This window comes from Malurus melanocephalus, unplaced genomic scaffold (assembly GCF_030028575.1).
Source record: "Malurus melanocephalus ecotype Western Australia unplaced genomic scaffold, MMel_1.1 scaffold_81, whole genome shotgun sequence".
In the NCBI taxonomy this organism is placed as follows: Eukaryota; Metazoa; Chordata; class Aves; order Passeriformes; family Maluridae; genus Malurus; species Malurus melanocephalus.
Window position 1 is genome coordinate 81,569 of NW_026623313.1, and position 19,752 is coordinate 101,320.

General features: G+C 46.2%; 2 protein-coding genes across 2 annotated transcripts in view; one reads left to right on the plus strand and one right to left on the minus strand.

Annotated features, from left to right (window-relative positions):
* Window positions 1–5,960, minus strand: part of USP37 (ubiquitin specific peptidase 37) — a 32,749-nt gene extending 26,789 nt beyond the window's left edge. Inside the window, exons 1-4 of the mRNA XM_057367557.1 lie at window positions 5,805–5,960; window positions 4,784–4,990; window positions 1,751–1,922; window positions 519–619 (exon numbers count right to left, since the gene is read on the minus strand). Of these exons, the coding sequence (XP_057223540.1) occupies window positions 519–619; window positions 1,751–1,922; window positions 4,784–4,939 (429 nt within the window). The 5' untranslated portion in view covers window positions 4,940–4,990; window positions 5,805–5,960. The remainder of the gene's footprint in view (window positions 1–518; window positions 620–1,750; window positions 1,923–4,783; window positions 4,991–5,804) is intronic.
* Window positions 5,961–6,017: 57 nt separating this feature from the next.
* Window positions 6,018–19,416, plus strand: CNOT9 (CCR4-NOT transcription complex subunit 9). Its single transcript, XM_057367558.1, has 8 exons — window positions 6,018–6,155; window positions 11,003–11,182; window positions 11,533–11,648; window positions 13,131–13,240; window positions 13,999–14,108; window positions 14,557–14,655; window positions 17,018–17,109; window positions 17,782–19,416. Exons 1-8 carry the CDS (start codon window positions 6,132–6,134, stop codon window positions 17,948–17,950), a joined length of 900 nt encoding a protein of 299 aa, XP_057223541.1. The 5' UTR covers window positions 6,018–6,131; the 3' UTR covers window positions 17,951–19,416.
* Window positions 19,417–19,752: the final 336 nt, after the last annotated feature.

The following is a 19,752-nucleotide window of genomic DNA, read 5'->3' on the forward strand; positions in this document are numbered from 1 at the left end:
CTTCTGGGGAAAAGTCTGTGAAATTTCTACAAAAATGTCAGCAAAATGACACAAATTCAGTAAGTTTATTCTGACACAAGCCTGGATCAGCAGGTTTTTGATGAACACATTTGGCCAATGTCTACTAAACACATTAAGACCTATGCTAACACATGGTCACATACATGTAAGGTGTTCAGCATAAAGCAAAGGGAGATTCAGCACTATGTGAAACGCAAGTCTAAATCATGTACTTTCCTTCAATTTCTCCTTCTTCTCTGCCTAAAAGTTCACATTTGAAGAACRTATTCTGACTTCCACAGCCAGACACTGACCTTTTTTACTCATACAGAAGATACATCTCCTCACAAATAAATGCTATTGCCAACCACCCTGTACACATCTATTCCAAGCTCTCTAGATTACCAATACTTTGGATGTAAAGTACTTGTAGTGCTATTACAACGTACAATAAAAGAATAAGAGGAAGAGAGGACTAGATTAAAAACAGAGAGGAAAATTTTAACGATTAAACAAACCTGGTTCTCTATGTRCGAGAATTGCCTGTTAGCTTCTTTCTGTGTGGTCCTGCTGCCCAGCACACCTCCAAAGCTGCCAGATCCTTGTGAAGGTTTCCCAGCTGACAGAAAAAGTACACAGTATTTGATTTGATTGTCATTTTTATTTGAAAGATGTTGATTGGCATTTGTATTTGYAAGATGTTGTTTAGCTGGAGTTGATTTTGGAAAGGACAAAATATATTTCTTGCCAACAGACCACAATATTCTGAGAGCACAGACATAAGCATGTGTTTATGGATATCCCTCATAGTGGTCATTTAGTCACTTGGCAGCAGAGTCCCTATCCTTAAAAAAAAACAAAATAAAGTAAGAAGTAAAATGAAAACCAAAGAGATTGTTCATGGGTGATAAACAGACATCTTTCAAACACCAACCACAACATTAACAAATCCTGTATGTTAATCTCTGCTTATTTTTCAGCATGAGAAAGRCATAAAACAAAAAATGAGGTTCTGTTTGGTTTGAGACCAGAAATGGGCATTTACAGAAGTGCAAAGAAAGCCAGGAACACAAGGAGGACAAAATGTGCTGAAGACGTGTGCTGGTTTTGGCTGGAGCACAGTTMATTTTCTTYACAGTAGCRACYAAGGGGCTATGCTTTGGATTTGTGCTSGAAGTAGTKCTGATAACAGAGATGCTTTAGTTATTGCTGAGCAGTGCTCTCAAWGAGTCAAGGCGTTTTCAGCTGCTCATGTCACCCCTGAGGAGGCAGGGGGTGCACAGAAAGCTGGGAGGGGACACAGCCAGGACAGCTGAMCCCAAATGACCACAGGGATATCCCACACCATGCGATGTCACGTTCAGTGTGTAAAGCTAGGGAAGAAGTAAGGGAGGCACAGTAATGGTGTTTGTTTTCTCAAGTCACCATTGCATATGGTGGAGTCCTGCTTTCTTGGAGATGGCTGAACACCTGCCTGCCCATGGGGAGTGTTGAATGAATYCCTTGTTTTGCTTTGCTTGCATRCACAGCTCTTGCTTTACTTACTAAACTGTCTTTGTCTGAACCCACAAATTTCCTYATTTTCACTTTTCTCATTGTCTTCCCAACCTCACTGGGAAGACTGAGTGAGCAGCTGCCTGGGGCTTAGTTGTTGCTGGACATGGTGAAACATGACAAGACAGAAAAAAAGAAAACGCAACACCCCTCCTCTCCAAAATGCTATAATATGATTTACAACAGCTGCACTTACCAGTATGAACTCTGTCTTGATGGACTGCATCCAGATACATCCGCATTTCATTTGCATCTTTAAATGGTACCTTATCAATTGTCAGGAAGCTGGTATCCTTTAGTGTCAGCATCAGGCAGCACAGTTTTCTGCCATTTGGTCGTAAGGTCACGGTTTTGATGTTATGGCTTAACTGAAAACAAGAAAGTGACTGTAAACATAAATCCAWTTTTAAAAGGCCAAAATACTTACAAATTCAAACAAAATATTTCAAATAGGGCAAGAGAGACTCCCACCAAAATATTTCTCCTTGCTCCACTTCAAGCAAACATTAAACCTCGTGGATGCAATCTATGACCTCGGCATCTGACAGAACTGAAAGGACAGTATCACTATTGCTCAACAGTCTCTGCATCCCTGGATAAACTTTCTGAAACTTGCTTTCCTATTGAGTATGGCATTTTTAAATGTGAATGAAAAACAACTTCATAAAGTTCCATTTAGTGAAAACTTCCACACCAAGTCTGAAATACRATTTAACATGAGGAAAGTTTCAAATGTTAGATACAAACTTCTCACTTTACAATTTGCTCCCAGAAAAAAACACATTTGAAATTACTTAAAAAATCTGCTGAGGGAGTAAGTCAGTAAGAAACACGCTCAGTCTGTAACATCGTAACAATTAAGTGATGTCAAAACTTTCAGGGTTAGGGCTGAACAGAGGAGTACTTTAAATAACACTTTGTGGCCCCTAAGGATGCCGCCACTACTTTATTGCAACTTTGCTTAATTGTTGCTTCATGCTAAGTCACCTACAAAAAATGGCTGTCGGGTAAAGGTTCTACTATTCATGGAGTTTGAAGGTAGCTCAGAAAGACTGAGATAGCAAAATATGTCCACTCCATGTCCACCAATCAGATTTCTTATTCTCCATTAGGACCTCAAGCCTCTCAGAAAACCAACCTAGACACAACAGCAGCTTGTAAGAGAGGCTGGCAAACCACCTCAATCAGAAATTAAGGGCTTGTTTCAATGGAAACATTATACTTCTGAACACCTTSTGCTCAATCCTTTTGTTTKGGGTTTGGKTTTTTTGGTGGGGCGTTAAGAGATTTTTTAAAATATAAGCTAAAAATATCTTCAAAGATCTAAGAATTGAGTAATGGGCTGCAAGATTTTCATCCTCTCCTAGAACACTGAGTCCAGTGCAATGGGATTACAGTTACTTCACCATCTCAGTGCAAAACAACCYATTTAAACTCAAAATCCTGTCAGGAGAAGACTACATCCATACTCTCCACGTGCCTGTTATGACCCAGACATTGTCACAAAGTGTTGGTAGGTGCGCAGAAACAAAGTATTTATCTTAATACACATCTAGCACCTRGGGCAACTTAGTCAAAGCTCCGAAACATCACTAAAACATATYATCTGACAGAAGAAATTTGATGACACACCAGTCACTGTAGAAAGAAATACAACCCTGGATCCATCCAAATGCTTCATCACAGAAAAGTAAAAAAAAAAAGCAGGGAAATCACCCACAGTCCTCTCAGAGCAGCTTGTCAAAAAAAAAAAAAAAACAGGGAATGTCACTTCTAAAGCCAGATCATCAGGAATTTGTTACACCTGAAGTGGCATGCTGACAGCCTGGGGCTGGCTCACACAAACTGCACTCCAGCACAAGCTTCCTCCTTTTCCTTTGCTGCAGTCCCAGCTTCATGGTGGTTTATCACACCCTCCACTAGTTCCTGCATTCAGTCCTTTCTCCAAATTCCTGTGAAAACCCTCCACTGAGATSACAAAGAAATCTGACAAGTGCCAGAGACAGCAGACATGAGACGCTGGGCACAAAACCTGCCCCTTTAGGCCATGGTTAGCTGTTCTGTAGGCTCATCCCTCCCGAGTCACTGYCACACCACATCACTCATCCAGGCAGAAAAGAGCATGTGAGAACAAGCACCCAKGGACCCAGGGAATGCACAAGGGGAAGAAGAGACTGCTCTCCTCAGGAGAAACATGGTTCAACATCGGATTAAACCAAAACTGCAGCCACAGCATTGCACATGGGAAGGGCACGCAAKTCTTTTCAAGTCTACAGTAACACAGGTGGGAACTATCCAGAACTAACAACTTCCTCATGGCCTTGACTTCAAGGTAACACCAGCTGCGGGATTCTTTGGTGAGACTTTACAGCACACTAAGGCAGTAAAAACCTAATCTTACAAAAAGAAAGTGAACCTTTTCTCACAGCACCTGCAGACAGAAACCAATAGCTCAGAGAAAGGACTGGTGAACATTACCAATGAAAAACAACAGTGCCATGAAAAAGCAGAAGCCAACATTTAGATCAGTTTAGGCTGTTGAAAAGTTGCTAAGTAAGATGGATTTTTTATTTCCAAACACTCTTGTATCCTGTATGTATTTTTAAAACAGATATGTATTTCTCACAGAAAAAGCTCTCCTCTTTCAATCTGGGCATTTTGCACAAAAACTAGGAAGCCTAGCCTGAAAACAACTATAGAATGAGAAAAAKTTAGGCTGAATATTTCAAGAGAATCTTTAATGGTGATCTGCATCTGCATTTAAAACCTAAAACTGTAACAACTAATGTTCAGCAAARCCTTGTATAAACAAGCAAAAGGCTAGAGGTGTGCTAACATCATTACACTTCATCTGGGAAAACACAGCTAGTACAAAATGGTCAGGATCTTCACCTCTAGAAAATGAAAATGTGCCAGTAATAGAAAGGTTACAGGCTCCAAAAATCTGAAACATAAGCCACGATGCTCTATACTACTGTAACTTTCCTCTGCTTTTTTGGTTCTTCCCACTCAGTGGTATCTCAATGCCAACCTYGGTAGATCCTTTAACAACACGTGTAAATAATTTACTGGAGAGTTATACAAAGGGATTAGTGTTCAGATAACTAGGAACAAGACACAGTGACAGAGGGAAGTCTGAATGACACTTAATAGCCTTGAAGAGGACAGCTGTTCACAAGAGAGCACAATCCATGCACTGTTAAAACAAAAGCCTTAATATCTGGCATACCTGAAATGTCTTTGGAATTCCTCCAACATTGTAGTGAACTACTAGACTCACTTTGTTGTCTTTCTCCACAATTTCAAAGCTCCCTTCTTTCCATTTTGTAATTCCAGTCTGCATGCTGCGCATCCGGACAGGTCCGTGCACTTTTAGCAGAGCCATGTTTTCTCACAGAAAAGAGCTAACAAAAGTAAGTGTGCTCCACCTAAAAACCTGTTAAAAAGGAGAAACTTACAAACTGGCAGGCCAAATAATGGCTAAAGGAGGATGGAAGTATGGCTTGAACTTTCCGTAGAAGTTTGGTAGAACAGTTTCACCGTTTTCAAACACAGTGAAGAAAAGCTRGACAGCAGTAAAAGAAATTTAGATAAATAAAATCTTCTCAGTATGAGCAGCAGTGCACTAATTCGTTGCTGCTACAAGGGGAGCAGACACGATTCCAGACAGAGAAGTCCTCAAAACCCCTCACCTTCAACGGATTTAAGGAAAGGGGGGAAAAGTGCCCGAAGACAGCCGGTGGGAGATGGGAACCAAAGTTTCKGAGGAAGCCTAAGAAAGAAAACGAGCTTATTCCTGATGGCGCGGGACCCGCAGTCACCTGGCAGGGTCCGGCCGCGGGTCTCCGGCTTTTCCCCTGCTCTCCACCCGGGAAAGCCACGGGTCCGGGGGTGCGAGACACAGCCCCATGGGCCCCGGAAAACACGGCGAGACGTATTTCCGATAAAACCCATAAGGAATGAATGGAGCGGCCCCTGCGCGCAGCCCGGGAGGCGCTGCCGGGGAGGCTCCCCCGGACATCCCGCGCTCAGGCTCCGCACCGCTTCAGGCCCGGCTTGGCGGCGGTCCCGCTCTTCCCGGGCTAGGCCCCGCTCCCCTCCCGCCGCCCACCCACACGGGGACACGGAGAGTACGGGGAGCGCCGCCCGCCCCGGGTCGGGCCCGCTCTGAGGGGAGGCGGTCGCCGCGCGGCGGGAGGGCCACGCGGCCGACGGGAGCGGGGAGGAGCAGGGGCGGCGAGCCCCGGTACCTGCGTCCCGGCGCGTCTCGGCGCGTCCCGCGGGAGCCGGGGCGAGGCCCGGGGGGGGCGGGGGAAGGGGGCGGCGGCGGATGGCGGGAACTGACCACGGCAGCGCGAGACGGCGCGCAACGCGCGCCCGCTCACGTCAGCGCGGCGGCGCCTTCCCGGCGCGCCCCGCGCGCTCCCGCTCTGCGCGCACGCGCCCCGCGCGGGCCCGGCCCCGCCCCCCCCGCCCGTCCCGGCGGCCCCCGCGCGGCGGGTGAGAGGTCGCGGCGGCAGCGCGTTCATGGCGGTGCGGGCTTGAGGCGACAGCGGCTCCGCTCTCACCCTGCGATCATGCACAGCCTGGCCACGGCCGCGGTGAGCGTCCGGCTCCGCGCCCCGGCGCGACGGCGCTGGGGATGGGGCCCCCTTGCGCGGGCCGCGCGGGGAGCGGGAGTGCGGCCGCTCGTGGCTGCGGGGCGGACTTGGGGCCGCGGGATGGCGGAGCCCCGGTGAGCTCCGTTCCCTCGGCATCACCGGCGGGGTGCCTTTGGCAGGTGCCTCGCTGCGGCTCGTCTACTAGGGCTGCTCCCCGTGCTCCCCGGGCCGGCTGTGCGGCGGCGGCGTGGCTCGCCCAGGGCCCGGAGGGATTCCCGGAGGGCTCGCTGGGTGACCCGGCTCTGCCTGCTGTGCATCACGCAGGGCTTTCCCTCCTTCCCCCTTGCCTACCGTACTCCCTTCCTGCCCCTGGATGTCCCCTGTCGTGATTCAGTGTTTTAAGGTCTCTTAAAGAATCGCTAGCAAAGATTTCAGCAAAAACAGGTTTAATACAAAAGCAGAAGCGTGACAAAGTTCGTTGATACTACTGAAAAAGCACACAGAGAAAAAACAAACAAAAATATAAAATCAGTTATTCTACAGCCAAAATAAACCGGAAAAAAAATATCCACAGAGTGTGGAGGGGGAGGAGTAAGAAAGATGATAAGGAAAGGGTAAAGATAAGGGATAAGGAAGACCCTCCTGTTGAGGCACAAGGTTTAAAGTATGTCTTCTTTAAGTGAGCCTAAATCACTCATCTTTGACGCCTTCTATGTGCTCAACCACCTCCTCTGTGCTCTGGGGAGCTGTTTTGCTGCTGGCCTTGACTGCAGAGGGAAAGAGTAGATAGCAAAAAGCCTCTCAGGGTAGGAGAGGCTGCTTGTTGATACTCCCTTTCACCCCACTGCAGTGCAGTACCATCCATAGGGTGCTTACCCTCATCCCTTCCCAGGAAGCTGCCAAGGTTGAATATGGTGCCTGATGTTCAGACTGGCAGGAGTGGAATGGTGTCTTGGCCTGGGTGGGTTCAAAAATTGAAGCTGAGTTTGAAGGATGTGGTTATTGCATCTTATCTCCCACATGATTGGGTTTGTGTTTTGGTTTTCACTTCTCCAAATGCTTGTTCCTGGCATATGTAAGAGTTCCTAGAGCTGGTGGAGTCTCAGATGTACTGAGTGTGGGAGGTGTATTGCAAAGCCAACGGTTAGAGCTGTTTCAAATCAACTTAGATCAAGAGTCGGTTGGACTGATGAGCTAATGAGTGAGTAAAGTTCTGATGAACAAGAGTTAGAGAGCTTCTTCTTTGTTTAATGCTTATGACTTTAACTGTTGGAGTTGTTGGAGTGCTGTCAAAAGTGCTTCTGAGTTGAAGTAATGTTCTCCAGAGTATGGAAGGGTGTGTAAGATCAGGTAAACTCTTAATCAGCATTTACATTTTTGCAGCACCGTAATTTGTGTTTGTTGAAGTGCATGAAGGACTCCCATTATGTGTATCTCCTATTAATCCTATGTCTGTGCTCTTGTTATGTCTCTTTTTTCTTTGACAATTTGAATGATAAAAAAATATTTTGGAATAGAGATCAACTTTATTTTAGGACTCACTTGAATATATATTTAATTTATACGTAGTTTATGCTAGCTTGTAGTTCTGTATAGAAATGTTTCCTGACACAGTTAGTGTGCTTGGACCGGGGTAACAGGAAGGGTGTTTGGTTCTGGAGATTTGCTCCGGGCCTGTGGTAAATAATGTCACCTCTTGGTAAGGTCATGAATTGGCTCAGGAATCCCTTTGGGTGTTGTGATAAAGCAGTGGTGAGCCAGAGCACTGGTCTTCATACARTGATGCTGATGGCAGAGCTGACACTTAGGTTTCAGACCTGAAGACATCGTAGAGTGCTTGAGAACAGACTAAAATCAATAAATGCAACTGTAATTAGCTGTAAGSCATTGAAAGCCCTGCTTGAATCAGCCCACTGATATAGAAGTTCAAAGTTCATTTTGGTGTTTTTGAGCTGATGGGCTATCAAAATAGTTTAAAAAGCACATGTATCCAGTTAGTCAATGTTTGGCTTTGCTGACCAGGGCTTTTACCAGTATGTGTGAGCAGCAGCTGCTCGATTAGGAGGAGAAAGCCATTTGCCTAAATAATTTTTATGTGATTGTTGGAGATGTCTTTTCTCTTGAGGAAGGTATTACAAGATATTTTGTGATGCAGGGATGGTGAGTTTGTGATGTAATACTGTTGGTAAGTTTTGCTTTCCCTGTATGTAAAAGAAAGTCTGCCTGGCAGGGTTCTGTCTTGGAGCTTGCAGGATTTGTGAGGCCCTCAGGGTTCCCCAGAATTTTGGGTCTTAGAGGGAGAAGAAGAAACAATAATGAAGTAGGAAATTAGGAAAAAACATGTCTTTCCATTTAAACTAAAACAAGAGTAACTGTAGAGCCTATGAAAAGCAGTTTGTTCTGGCTAAGACAGATATTGGATATCATAAACTTAATTGTGTGGAAAATCTACTTAGTGTTCTCTAGGGATCACAAGCACATGATTGTGCTTTTAAGGGGTCGATGTATTCAAGCTTACAGGAACTGAAACTTCTAGTGAGTCTAGAAAAATAGATAGAAGCTTTATATAACACAGTTATAACGGCATTATTGCTACATTGCTTGTCAATCCACCATCCCAAATAAAAACAAACGAGCTCTATTCATTCTCCCTCTCTTTTTGAGCTTCAGTGTAGAAGTTGTTGTTGCAATTGCACTCACAGTGGTAGGCGMATAAGAAACTTGGCAGGATTGCTAATTTATTGAGAGATTTTGGAGAAAAAATTACAAACTAAGTAGGTGAGTGTCCTGGTTAATTTTTGCASTAGACAGGAGGGAGCATAGCTAGATCCAGAGATTATTCTATAGCACTTCACATAATTTTCCAGAGAGGGAGGAAAGGCTTGCTTTGGGTTTGGGAGTGTGGCAGAGGAAGCAGGAGGGTATTGTTGGGCCACATTCTGTGGGGTGAGCAATAACTCTTCTTGTACCCTCTGTCACTAATATTGTTGTTAATTTTCTTATCTCATTGCTGTTTCCAGTAAATTGTTCTCAACCTGTGATCTTTGCCATTTGTGCCTTCAATTCCCCTTTCCATCCAGAGCAGGGAGACTGGGAAGGGGGAGGAAGGAAGGAGTGAGTGACAAGTGGTTTGGAGTGGTTTCAGTGGGAACACTAAATTGGAAAATACCATCCCAAAACCATGATAGTGAGAAAAAAAAGAGGGTATAAGAGCAGAAGAGTATTCAAGCCCTAGAGTATGGGGACTGATAACATTACATTGGCTTATAAATAATACAATGAAAGTGTCTGGAGGAGAGAGAAATCYCACAGCTGGGGAAGAATCTCTTTGGACCTGACTATGCATATGAAATGGGGATCAACAGAGGAGGGAAACCTTTGCAGAAATGGAGAAAGGAAGCTGTTGGTGTCTGTCAAAGGTTAAGAAGTCTCTCTCCATATCTCCTGCATCTCTTCTGGGACTGCTTCTGCCATGTGGCTTCAGGTTTGGTTGCAGCCACTTTCAGTTCATGAGCTCCCCTGTATTCTCCTGTGTATCTCGGTGATGMGCTGCTTGGGGGCAGCGTTGCTGTCAGTGCCATGCGGGCTCTGCTCTCATCTGTCGTGAGTAGCGCACAAAGAGTTTCAGTCGGGGTTAAAAGAGACAGAAGGAAATACAGTCCTATTCCCAGCTGGGATCTCCATGCACAGTGGGATGCAGAGCTGGATGCATGCTGATTGGGTTGGCTCAGGAGCAGGAAGTACTGACAAGGCTGTGCTTCACTTCAAAAGCAACCATTATRGCAGTGTTTGAAAAGGTTCTGACCTGGCTTTTGGAAGTGTTCAGACGGGAGGTTTTAATAATGGTATTTGTCTWCCTCAAAATTTTCTATCTGAATCACCAAGCCATCTCCTTAGGAAGCCTGCAGAGCATTTGTTTGCRCCGAGTGCTGTTTGTGCCATCAGAAGCAGGAGACAGAGTTTCATTGAAAGACTTGTGCCTTGCTTTCTTCACAGAAATTAGGATATAGTCACTCCTTTCCCTCTTCTTACTCATTTTTGTCTTGAAAACTTGTTGACGTTGATGTTTCAAGAGAGGCAGAAGAGAAATCCTGGATTTCTCCTGAACAGGAGAAAATGTGTCTTGACTAGGAGTACAGATCTACTCTTCTCTGGGTTTATTTTGAGCAGGAATCAAATCATCCTGAGATCTTGCACAAAATCATTCCTGAAAAGTTCCCTTTTAGCATCATGCATGTGAACAAAGTACCTGGGATGAATATGAGCCATTGGTAAAAACAGCTGTAACTGGCTGTAGCCAGTGTCATGCTGATGGTGAAGTAGTGAAAATTTTTCTAGTTTGTGTGAATATTTTTCTCGTATATGTTAGGTGAATCGCACTGGCAGTTTCCAATGTCATGGGTGTTTTTTGAGAGGAAAAGGCAACATCTGGCTTACTCTGAATCTGTGGAATCTTGCACTTGAAGCTTGAAATGAATGTGTGCTAAATGCAGGTGGAGCAAATGATAGCTGGCTGAAGTGTGTGTCGCTCCCCAGGARCTCTGCTGGCACGCACAGGCAGCAGCTTGGCTCTCACTGCTGAATGAAGTTTCAAAGRCACTGCTAGACAAGTGGATTAAGAGAGACCATCTTAACAAGTCAGGCCAGAAAGAAAAGCCTTTGCTTTTCAAATAGCTGAAATACTAAGACTAATCTAAGGAAGGGATGGATCCATATCCAGAGCATCTTCATGGAGGTTTAGTTCCCACCCTCTCAGTTGTGAGTTTCTTTTTCTGACAGATTGTGGGATGGTTTGGGTAAGAACTGGGTAGAATGTTAGGACTGAAGCTTTCCTTTCCCCTTCCCAGCCTGTGCCAACAGCACTGGCTCAGGTAGACCGTGAAAAGATCTACCAATGGATCAATGAGCTGTCCAGCCCCGAGACACGGGAGAATGCACTGCTGGAGCTGAGCAAGAAGCGTGAGTCTGTGCCTGACCTCGCCCCGATGCTGTGGCACTCGTTTGGCACAATTGCAGCACTCCTTCAGGTGGGTCAGGCTGTCTCCATGTCTTCATTGTGTGCTGCAGCATCAGCATGTTACAGAGGGGAGGAACTGGTGGGATCCCTTCATTGCTTGGGAGTATGATCTGTGTTGGATCATGTGGCAAGGGGAGTAGATTAAAGTTTGTATGCATTCCTGTGATTCCTTGTCAAATTGACTCCGACCCAGCTCTGCCCTTGTCTGGGCAGWGTGGTGGCTGTCATGTAACTTGAAAGTGATGCTTGGTGAAAGCAGACTGTTATCTGCTGTCACTGCAGTTCTTTACCAGGTAAGTGCTTTGGTGTAGCTTTCTGATATTTTTCTCCTTTAACTTTTTATTATCTGTTAAATTTTAGGAAATTGTAAATATTTATCCATCAATCAACCCTCCAACTTTGACAGCCCATCAGTCCAACAGAGTCTGCAATGCTTTAGCTCTTCTACAATGTGTTGCATCACACCCCGAAACGAGGTAAGTGTTTCCAAGTTGTGTGAGTTTCCTGAGGTGTTGATATTGACACCTCAGCYTGTGTGTTTGACTTCAGAAGCACTTTAGCTCCGGTCTCATTTTTAACTTAAGAGAAGTGAAACAGAAAACAGAGCTGATAGATAGGCAGCTGCCTGCTGCTTTTACTTGTTTGCATGGATTATCAGGATGACAGCTTTATGGTCCTAAATGCACTCCATTCCCTGGATCATCCTGAGGTCTTGAAAATTCCCAAAACACCGGGTTGCGGCAGCTTCTGGGAGGTCAGCCAGAGCTAAGGGTACCTTTGTGTTGAGTGCTGTGTGCAAGGATCCTTGTTTTGATKAACTTAAAATTATTTAGACAAGCAGCTTGGTTAGAGCATGCTGTTAATAATGCCAAGGTTGTGGGTTCTCTCCCCATATGGGCCATTAACTTAAGAGCTGGGCTCCATGARCCTTGTGGGTCTCTTCCAACTCAGAATATTCTGTGAAATAAAAAAAAGAACTTAAATTTCGTCTTAAGTTATTTAGACCAGMTGTTGAAAGCATGGAATGAACAGGACTGTGCTTCCCAGGCAAGTGTAGGCAAGGGAGCAWTAGCAGAGCCATTTTTGGAGCCATCAGCCAGTGTCTGACTTCATGTTTTCTCAGTCTGTGCCTAACCCATGTCAGTTGGGAAAAATACGATGTTGGTTCAGCCAGAATCAGTTGCTAAAACATGTAAGAAAACTACCCAGAAATCCATAATATCATATTTCTGTTACTGCTGAGCAGCAGCATAGCTGAAGTTGGTTTTGAGCTGCTGCAAAGCACTGTTAAACAGCAAYCCTCCATTAGATGATATCCAGAGAAATAGGGTAGTTTTACATGACTCACCTTTACATTTCAAGTTTGAAAACTGAAAATGGAAGAAGTATTTTGGATGACTGTGCAAAAGAACTTCCCTCTGTTAGCAGAGCAATCTCCAGCATTTTATCTGCAGTCTGTATTTTTCACTACTTCCAGAAGACAGTGTGAGGACTCTTGGGGAAAGGTATCTGTGCACATTTAAACTGTGTTGATGCCTAAAGCTCAGCCAGTCCATATTTCTGACAGAGGCTTTGTGCAGGCATTGTGGCTGACTGTCCTTGCCATTGGGAACCTGCAAGGTGAAATGCAGTGAATGTACAATGCAGAGGGTCTGGGTGGCAGGAAGAGGTAATGAAAACAACAGGGTGCGCTCAGTTCCTGGTCAGCTGAAACAGGAATGCAGGTAACCGACAGATCAGGTGTTAGATTTTGTTCTGTGTCCAGGGCAGGATTTGCCTTCATGCCTTTCCATCAGAGAATTAACTGTTACCCGCTCTTGAGGAGCAGTAGCAGTGGGGTYCATCAGGAATAGTCTGAGGCTCAGCTGGAGGGAAGGGATGGATCCATGGTAATGCTGGATTGTGTGCTTGCTTTTTTTTCCTTGTTGTTCACATTGTGTGTTCTCCCTTTCCTGCAGGTCAGCTTTTCTGGCAGCTCATATTCCTCTCTTCCTGTACCCCTTCCTGCACACAGTCAGCAAGACCCGTCCGTTTGAGTACCTGCGGCTCACGAGCCTYGGAGTCATTGGTGAGCAGCCAGGCTAATACTGGAGCTCTGATCTCGTACTGAATTAGAGCAGTTCATGCTGTGGGCATAGAGAYCTGCATGACCAAAGTCAAAGGTCTCTTTTGATTGGAATTTTCCAAGCTCTGTAGTAGTAAGAGGAGAAGCTGCTGCTTTTCCATTATRGAGACAGGCTCCTCTTCCTTTTCACAGAAAAAAAGCCCCTGAAGTCTAAAGGCATTGCCACAAATATGCTTCTTTGAGTACAAGGACCTGCAGACTTGTACCTTCACCCTCAGCCTTCCCAGCTACTTACTGGGATGCATAGGTGCAGGCTGGCCTTTTTTGGGGTTTCTGCCGTGGATTGACTTGGGTGTATTTTCCTGTCTTCCCCTTTTCCTGCTTTTTTCTTTCTTCTTTCTGCCCAAATAATTTCTCTCTCAGTGCATAAGGAGTTTTAAAATGTCTTAAAATTCATGTCTTCCTCCCAGAGGTTTGTGTGGGTGCTGTGATCTTCTTGTGTTTGTTTTGCTACTGAGGGAGAGGCAAGAGTGCATTCCTTTTCTGAAAAATAAACAACCYCCAAACCCAGCTTGATTACACTGCCAAAATGATTTCTTCTCCAGCCATGTGCTGCAACATGTTTAGGATGACAGTTCCTCTGCCTGTCATTCAGACTGAATGGTTTCTGGGGAGGGCAGAGCACAGGCCCTCTTTGAAAGGTGAGATTTAAAAAAAAAGATTTCTCATTTACTGATTTTGGGTTTTGTTTTTACTTCAAGGGGCCTTGGTGAAAACTGACGAGCAAGAAGTGATAAATTTCTTATTGACAACAGAAATTATCCCCCTGTGCTTACGCATTATGGAGTCTGGCAGTGAGCTCTCCAAGACGGTACCTTTTTTTTTTGTTTAATAAAGACACTGAGTTGTTCTTCTGTGACTGACCAGGTAGCCAGTGCCCTGCAGACTGGCATCTGTGCAGTTGCAAATGCTGAGATAAGTCTTGGTGGAGTTTGTACCTCCTCAAAAACCAAACAGACCAAAACCTGAGGCTGCCTGAGTGGCGTGGCAGAAGTTGGCATCTTGTGCAACCTGCACCCAGTCATCTTATACKCTCTGCTTTGTGTTCATCTCATTGCTTTAGCCAGAGATGCCAAGCATTGTGTACTGTCCTGCATTTTCTTTTGGCTTTTAACTTCCACGGAGTAAGGCATTTACTGCCTGCTGGAAGGCCATTCAACTCTGGGGTTGACTTGAAAATAGCATGACACAAAAGCTGTACCTTTTCAGGGTAGATAAGTTGTTTATCTGCTTTGTTTTCTGCTTTCTCACCATTCTAGGTTGCTACATTTATTCTTCAGAAAATCCTCCTGGATGACACAGGACTGGCATATATCTGTCAGACTTATGAGCGTTTTTCCCATGTTGCCATGATACTGGTAAGATTATTTGTTGAAAAAGACAAAATTAGGCTCCAGTTTCTTCAGCAACTACTTTACTGCTGTCTGGCTGGAGCACAAGATTAGGGGGGCAAATTGTTCTTGGTTTAATTACTTGTAACACTGTAGCTCTCTGGTTCCATGTTTCCTTTGTATACTTCTAGCTGATGTGTCAAGAGARCACATATTAGTTGTGATATACTAAGGCCCCAGGATGAAACAGGTAAACCTCTCCAGAGAAGAAAGTTCCAAAGTTKTTGGTGGGATGTGAATTGATTTAATTTTATGTAAGAATGATCACACAGTTCAGATCATGGATCTRTGTTCCATCTTTGTCTCTCACAATATGTTGAAAGACCAGGGTGAGTATATATGATACTTGTTCTCGTAACAGTGTCACAGCTGCCAGCTTTGGATTTCTGTGGCCAGTTGTAACCCCCAGTGTTTGTCCTATCCACCCCTTGAGCCCATGGATGCTTTTTGCATCCACAGTGTCTTTACCCAAGGAGTTTCACAGGTTTCCTGTTTGCTGCCTGGAATGCCACCCTCATTTATTTTTCCTTTCTGAATCCAACTAGCTGCTGCATATGCTCTAATTTTTGTGATGGAATACAGAAAGAACTTCTGTCCATTCCCTGTATCCTGTAAACGACAGATTTGGGTACTCATAGTTTGCTCATTCCAGGAGTAATAGCCCCATCCTGAGCTTTGTCTTTGATCTTGCCAAGGGGAATATACATCTACCCTGGAAAAGCATCTGCCATGCTTTTGTGTGTGTTTGCTTTTTAAAGAGCAGTCTCAGGAGAAGAAAATGCAGCACTAAGTTAAACACTTAGCAATGCTGGTTGTCTGAGTAAATGTTAATGCTTTCATTAGGGATGTTTACTTGTCTCTTTCYACAAATGTAAAGAAAACTGCCTCTTATTCACCCACAAACAGCAAAATAGGAATGATTTTGAGCTGATGTCCATAATATGTAACATGATGTGATTTTTGCATTCAAGAAGATCAACTTTGATGAAAGTACATCTGAGTCAGGGCCAAAGTGAAGGTTGCAGCTAGAAACCCTGAGGTAGGGGAGGAAAGGAGAACATAACATTCCCAGACATGAATTCTTCTATGAACATAGAAGGATGTGGGTGTGTAAAGCTGTGTTAGCATGTGTGGTCCCACCGTTGGGTGAAGCACTGGCAGGATCAATATTCCCTAGTGCAAGGGAGAGAGATAAAAATGTTGGAAGATTTCCTTGTTCTCTGTTCCAAAAATCAGGATAGTGTACTCCTGTCTCATGAGRGTGATGATTTCCTTCTGTGTCTGCAGATAACCGATTAAGATATCACACAAGTATTAGAAGCTTTTAAAAGAGTAAGTTAGTGTTTTCCATCCAGGATATCTCAGAGGTTGTGGTTATTCATTTTGAAGAAATACTGGTATGCTAGGGAATCGCTAAGAGCAGGAAGCTTGCAAAAGGGCAGATTAGGGGGACCTACTAATTGCTAACTGYCTGGATATCCAAATACAGGTCAATTTGGCTGATGAGGAAAATGGTTAGTGCTAGCCAATGTAGTTTACAGGAAAAAACCGAACTTGTTGGGCAGATGTGATTGACTCCTAAATACAAGCCAGCAGTCTGTTAAATTYTTCAGAGCAGGTGTGTGAAGGCGTCCACACTGCTTGCTCAGTTGGGCATGTTCAAAGGTACAGTCATGTGCAAAGCTCTGACTAGTGTGAGAAATAGAGACTGTGCCAGGAAGATCTTTGTCCATGCCTTGCTTCCCTAGAACAGCTTCATGAAGGATGTAGCAGAAAGAAAAAGTACAATGCTTCGATGCATGCTAGGACCAGATATGGATCTTGCTACATGTGGTGTGAGTGAGCCTAGTCCTATGGCCTGACTTTCCAGGGTATCGGTATTGTCTTAAAAGGATGTTGAAATGAACAGAATGCATATAAGAACAGGAAGTGTTGCAGAGCTTGGGAACACACCTCATGGAGTGACTCAGCCTGAGTTTATCAMAGTGTTTGGGATGTGTCTGTCTTCCATGAGGGGGAAACCCCAGGTTGTCTTTAATCTCACAAAGAGGTGGGCCACTAAGCAGTCCTGGGAAGGTAAAAACCAAACAGAAGTGAGATTAATTTTCCCTGAGCTGCTGGGAGAATCCTTTCCAAGTCATGGTAAACTGCTCTTCTCAAAGGCATCTTAGCAGCACTGGGCTCCGTGCAGGGGTATGCAGATAAAGAGAATGGGCTGTGCAGTGTGGGAAGCCAGAGTGAGTGATTTCATGGTCTTTCCCAGTCTCTTCTGACTGTGAAGCTGTTTTTTTAAAGACTTTAACTGGTGGCACTGGCCTCTGTCAAACAGGGTAAAATGGTCCTGCAGCTCTCCAAGGAGCCATCGGCACGGCTGCTGAAACATGTTGTCCGCTGCTACCTTCGCCTTTCTGATAACCCCAGGTAAACATTTTAAGAGTTTGGGCAAGGGCTTCTCCTGCGCCCTTGGAAGCATGGTTCTTCAGTTCTCCACAGTGCCCACCTGGGGGAAATCAGGGTTCCTGGTCTGTCAGCCTTAGCTCAGTAGGGAAGGTGGGTGAGGCTTTTATTTTATTGCTAGTCACAAGAGTTTTTATGGTGCATGGGAGAAACATGACTTGGGGGCTTGTGCTAATTCCAGCTGTGCAGGTTACTACTGCCTGAGTTCAAATGTAGCTTGAACAGATATAAAGGAGGGCCTGAGGTGGAACGTACACTATACTCTCCCTCTTCTGCATCAAAYGGGCTGGTAGCAGTAGATGAAATTTAGTTGAGAGAAAACTGATCTGCTGACCAGCAGCTCTGCCCAAAGCTGCTGCATGGGTTTGTTGCCTCAGCCTCTYCTGGCATCACAACACTTTGCTGCTGGGTGTTGGGGTGCAGGGGCTGCTCAGCGAGGTTTAGTGTGAGGGGTGGGAGCTGTCCTGGYTGGCTGAGCACTACCTGCTGCGGTGCTGCTGCTGCTCAGTGCTTTCCTTGGCTGGCTCTGCCAGGGAGACCTCCAGGCAAAGGAACGCTGTGTCCCCAGTGGGGTTTGCTCCCCTCTTGCTCCTGTGAGTTTATTTGTTGGGCCCCGTTTCTTGTCTCTTGATGTAGGGCACGTGAAGCTCTCAGGCAGTGTCTTCCTGACCAGCTGAAGGACACCACCTTTGCCCAGGTCCTGAAGGATGACACCACCACAAAACGCTGGCTGGCTCAGCTTGTCAAGAACCTGCAAGAGGGTCAAGTCACTGACCCGCGGGGCATCCCTCTTCCTCCGCAATGACTGCTGGGGGAGGTGGGACACTGGGGAAGAAACAGCTCAGGTTTACAAAGAACCAGGAACAGGTGACCTCTTCCACAACAAACCGGGCACGCCAGCTGGCTGCCGGCCTGTCGGACCATCCCACCCAGCCAAAGGGCTGCTCTGTAGCAGTGCAGCAAGCCTCCAGGGATCCCAACACCAGCAAATGCTGATACTACAGCTTCAAAAAAAATCAATAAAAACAATCTGTATAGATCCCGGTCTCTCCGGGAGGCTTGGGTGGCATCTCTCCCCCCACTTCCAGGCAGGGGGTGGTGCAGATGTCCRCTCTTCCAGCAAGCTCAGCCTCCGCCCAAGTGGTGCATGACACCAGGTGTGTGCACCACATCCTTCCAGTTCCTTGTCACTTCTTGTTTACATGTCTGTTTAGATGAGTGAACTGAATAAAAGCTGATCCAGTTGTTGTATCCCCTCCTAATACTGCTACTCAGCTGCAGGTAGCCCAGGGACAGCTTTTTTCCCTGCCAGCACATCCTTGCTCCTGGCTCTGCATCCAGCTGGCACAGTGAGATTCTCCCTTGCCTTTGGTGTGGAGGAAGTGGCTGGAGCCAGGCSATTGCGGTGCTTGCCCCAAGAGGAGGGGTGGATTACTTGCAACGAACCCACGTGTCATGAGCTTGTTTCCCAGGGATCTGGGGAAGGAGAAGACAGCAGGATTGTGGCTCTTGTGCTGTAAATAGTGCACTCCCGCAGCTGACCAGCAGCCAGAGGCTGATGTGTGCTGGCCTCTCATCTAGACCTGGGAAGGCTGCCGGCTGGCTTGTCACATGGAGCTCATTGTGAGGGCACCTGCCTTGAGGTGGTGGCAGGCCACTGACTGATCCCCTGCTGCCTGCAGGCTCCAGGTAYGCTGCCTTCTGCACCCGCTGCTGCCCGCCAGGTGCCCCTCAGTCCTGCCCTCTCCCTTCCCCCTTCCTCCTGCTCCTCTCTGCCAGCTGGGTGCATCCATTTCAGCTTTGAAACCCGCCTTGGCATCTGCCATGGCCCCACTGCAATTAAACTGGACCAGCAGCCACTTACCTGCCTCCCCTGTGCTGAGGGGCTAACGCGGCCTCAGCAGGCTCTCGGATGCAGTGGAGGAGCCACCAGGCTCTGCTGCAGCGGAGCCTGCACTGCCTGCTCTTGGCTGCAGGCAAGCCTGGGCAGCTACTTAATTTCTCCCCCCTCTTCGGATAGCCCATTTTGCTGATCATCTGCAGTGTCGTGCCAACAGTGTCTTAAATCCCACCATTTCCCTTCCCTCCTCCTCTCACAGCCTTGCATAACAGGGGCAKAGCACAGCCTCTTCCTTGCCCTCGGGTTCCTGTTTTATAACCATTGCCTTTTCCCTCCTTTTCACCCTGGTCTTGCCAGGGTGTAAAAATGCTTCTGTTTGGTTGATTTTTTTTCTTTTTAAAGTTCGGATTAAAAAATAATAAAACCCCAGCTAGCACAGATTGCTCTTGGTCTGGTCTGTCGGGGGGTGGGGRGAGAGGGGGGCAAGCAGCGAGGTGAGGATTTAATGCAGGTGGGAGGAAGGGGGTGGATGTGCCGTCCTGGGGATGTGAGCTGYGAAGAGTGGCCTTTCCCAGTGGGAGCTGGCTACGTTCCTGTAGTGCCACATATCTTCTGGGGCAGGTAATGTGGAGGGGATGCTGCTCTGTTCTGCTTTGCAGGAAGGCAGCAAGCCTGCCAGGCAGGGAGAGAGCACTCGCTGCCTCCTTGCAGCATCTTGGCAAGCGCTGCCGCACTCCCCCAGCGTCTAGGTCTGAGCATTGCCCACC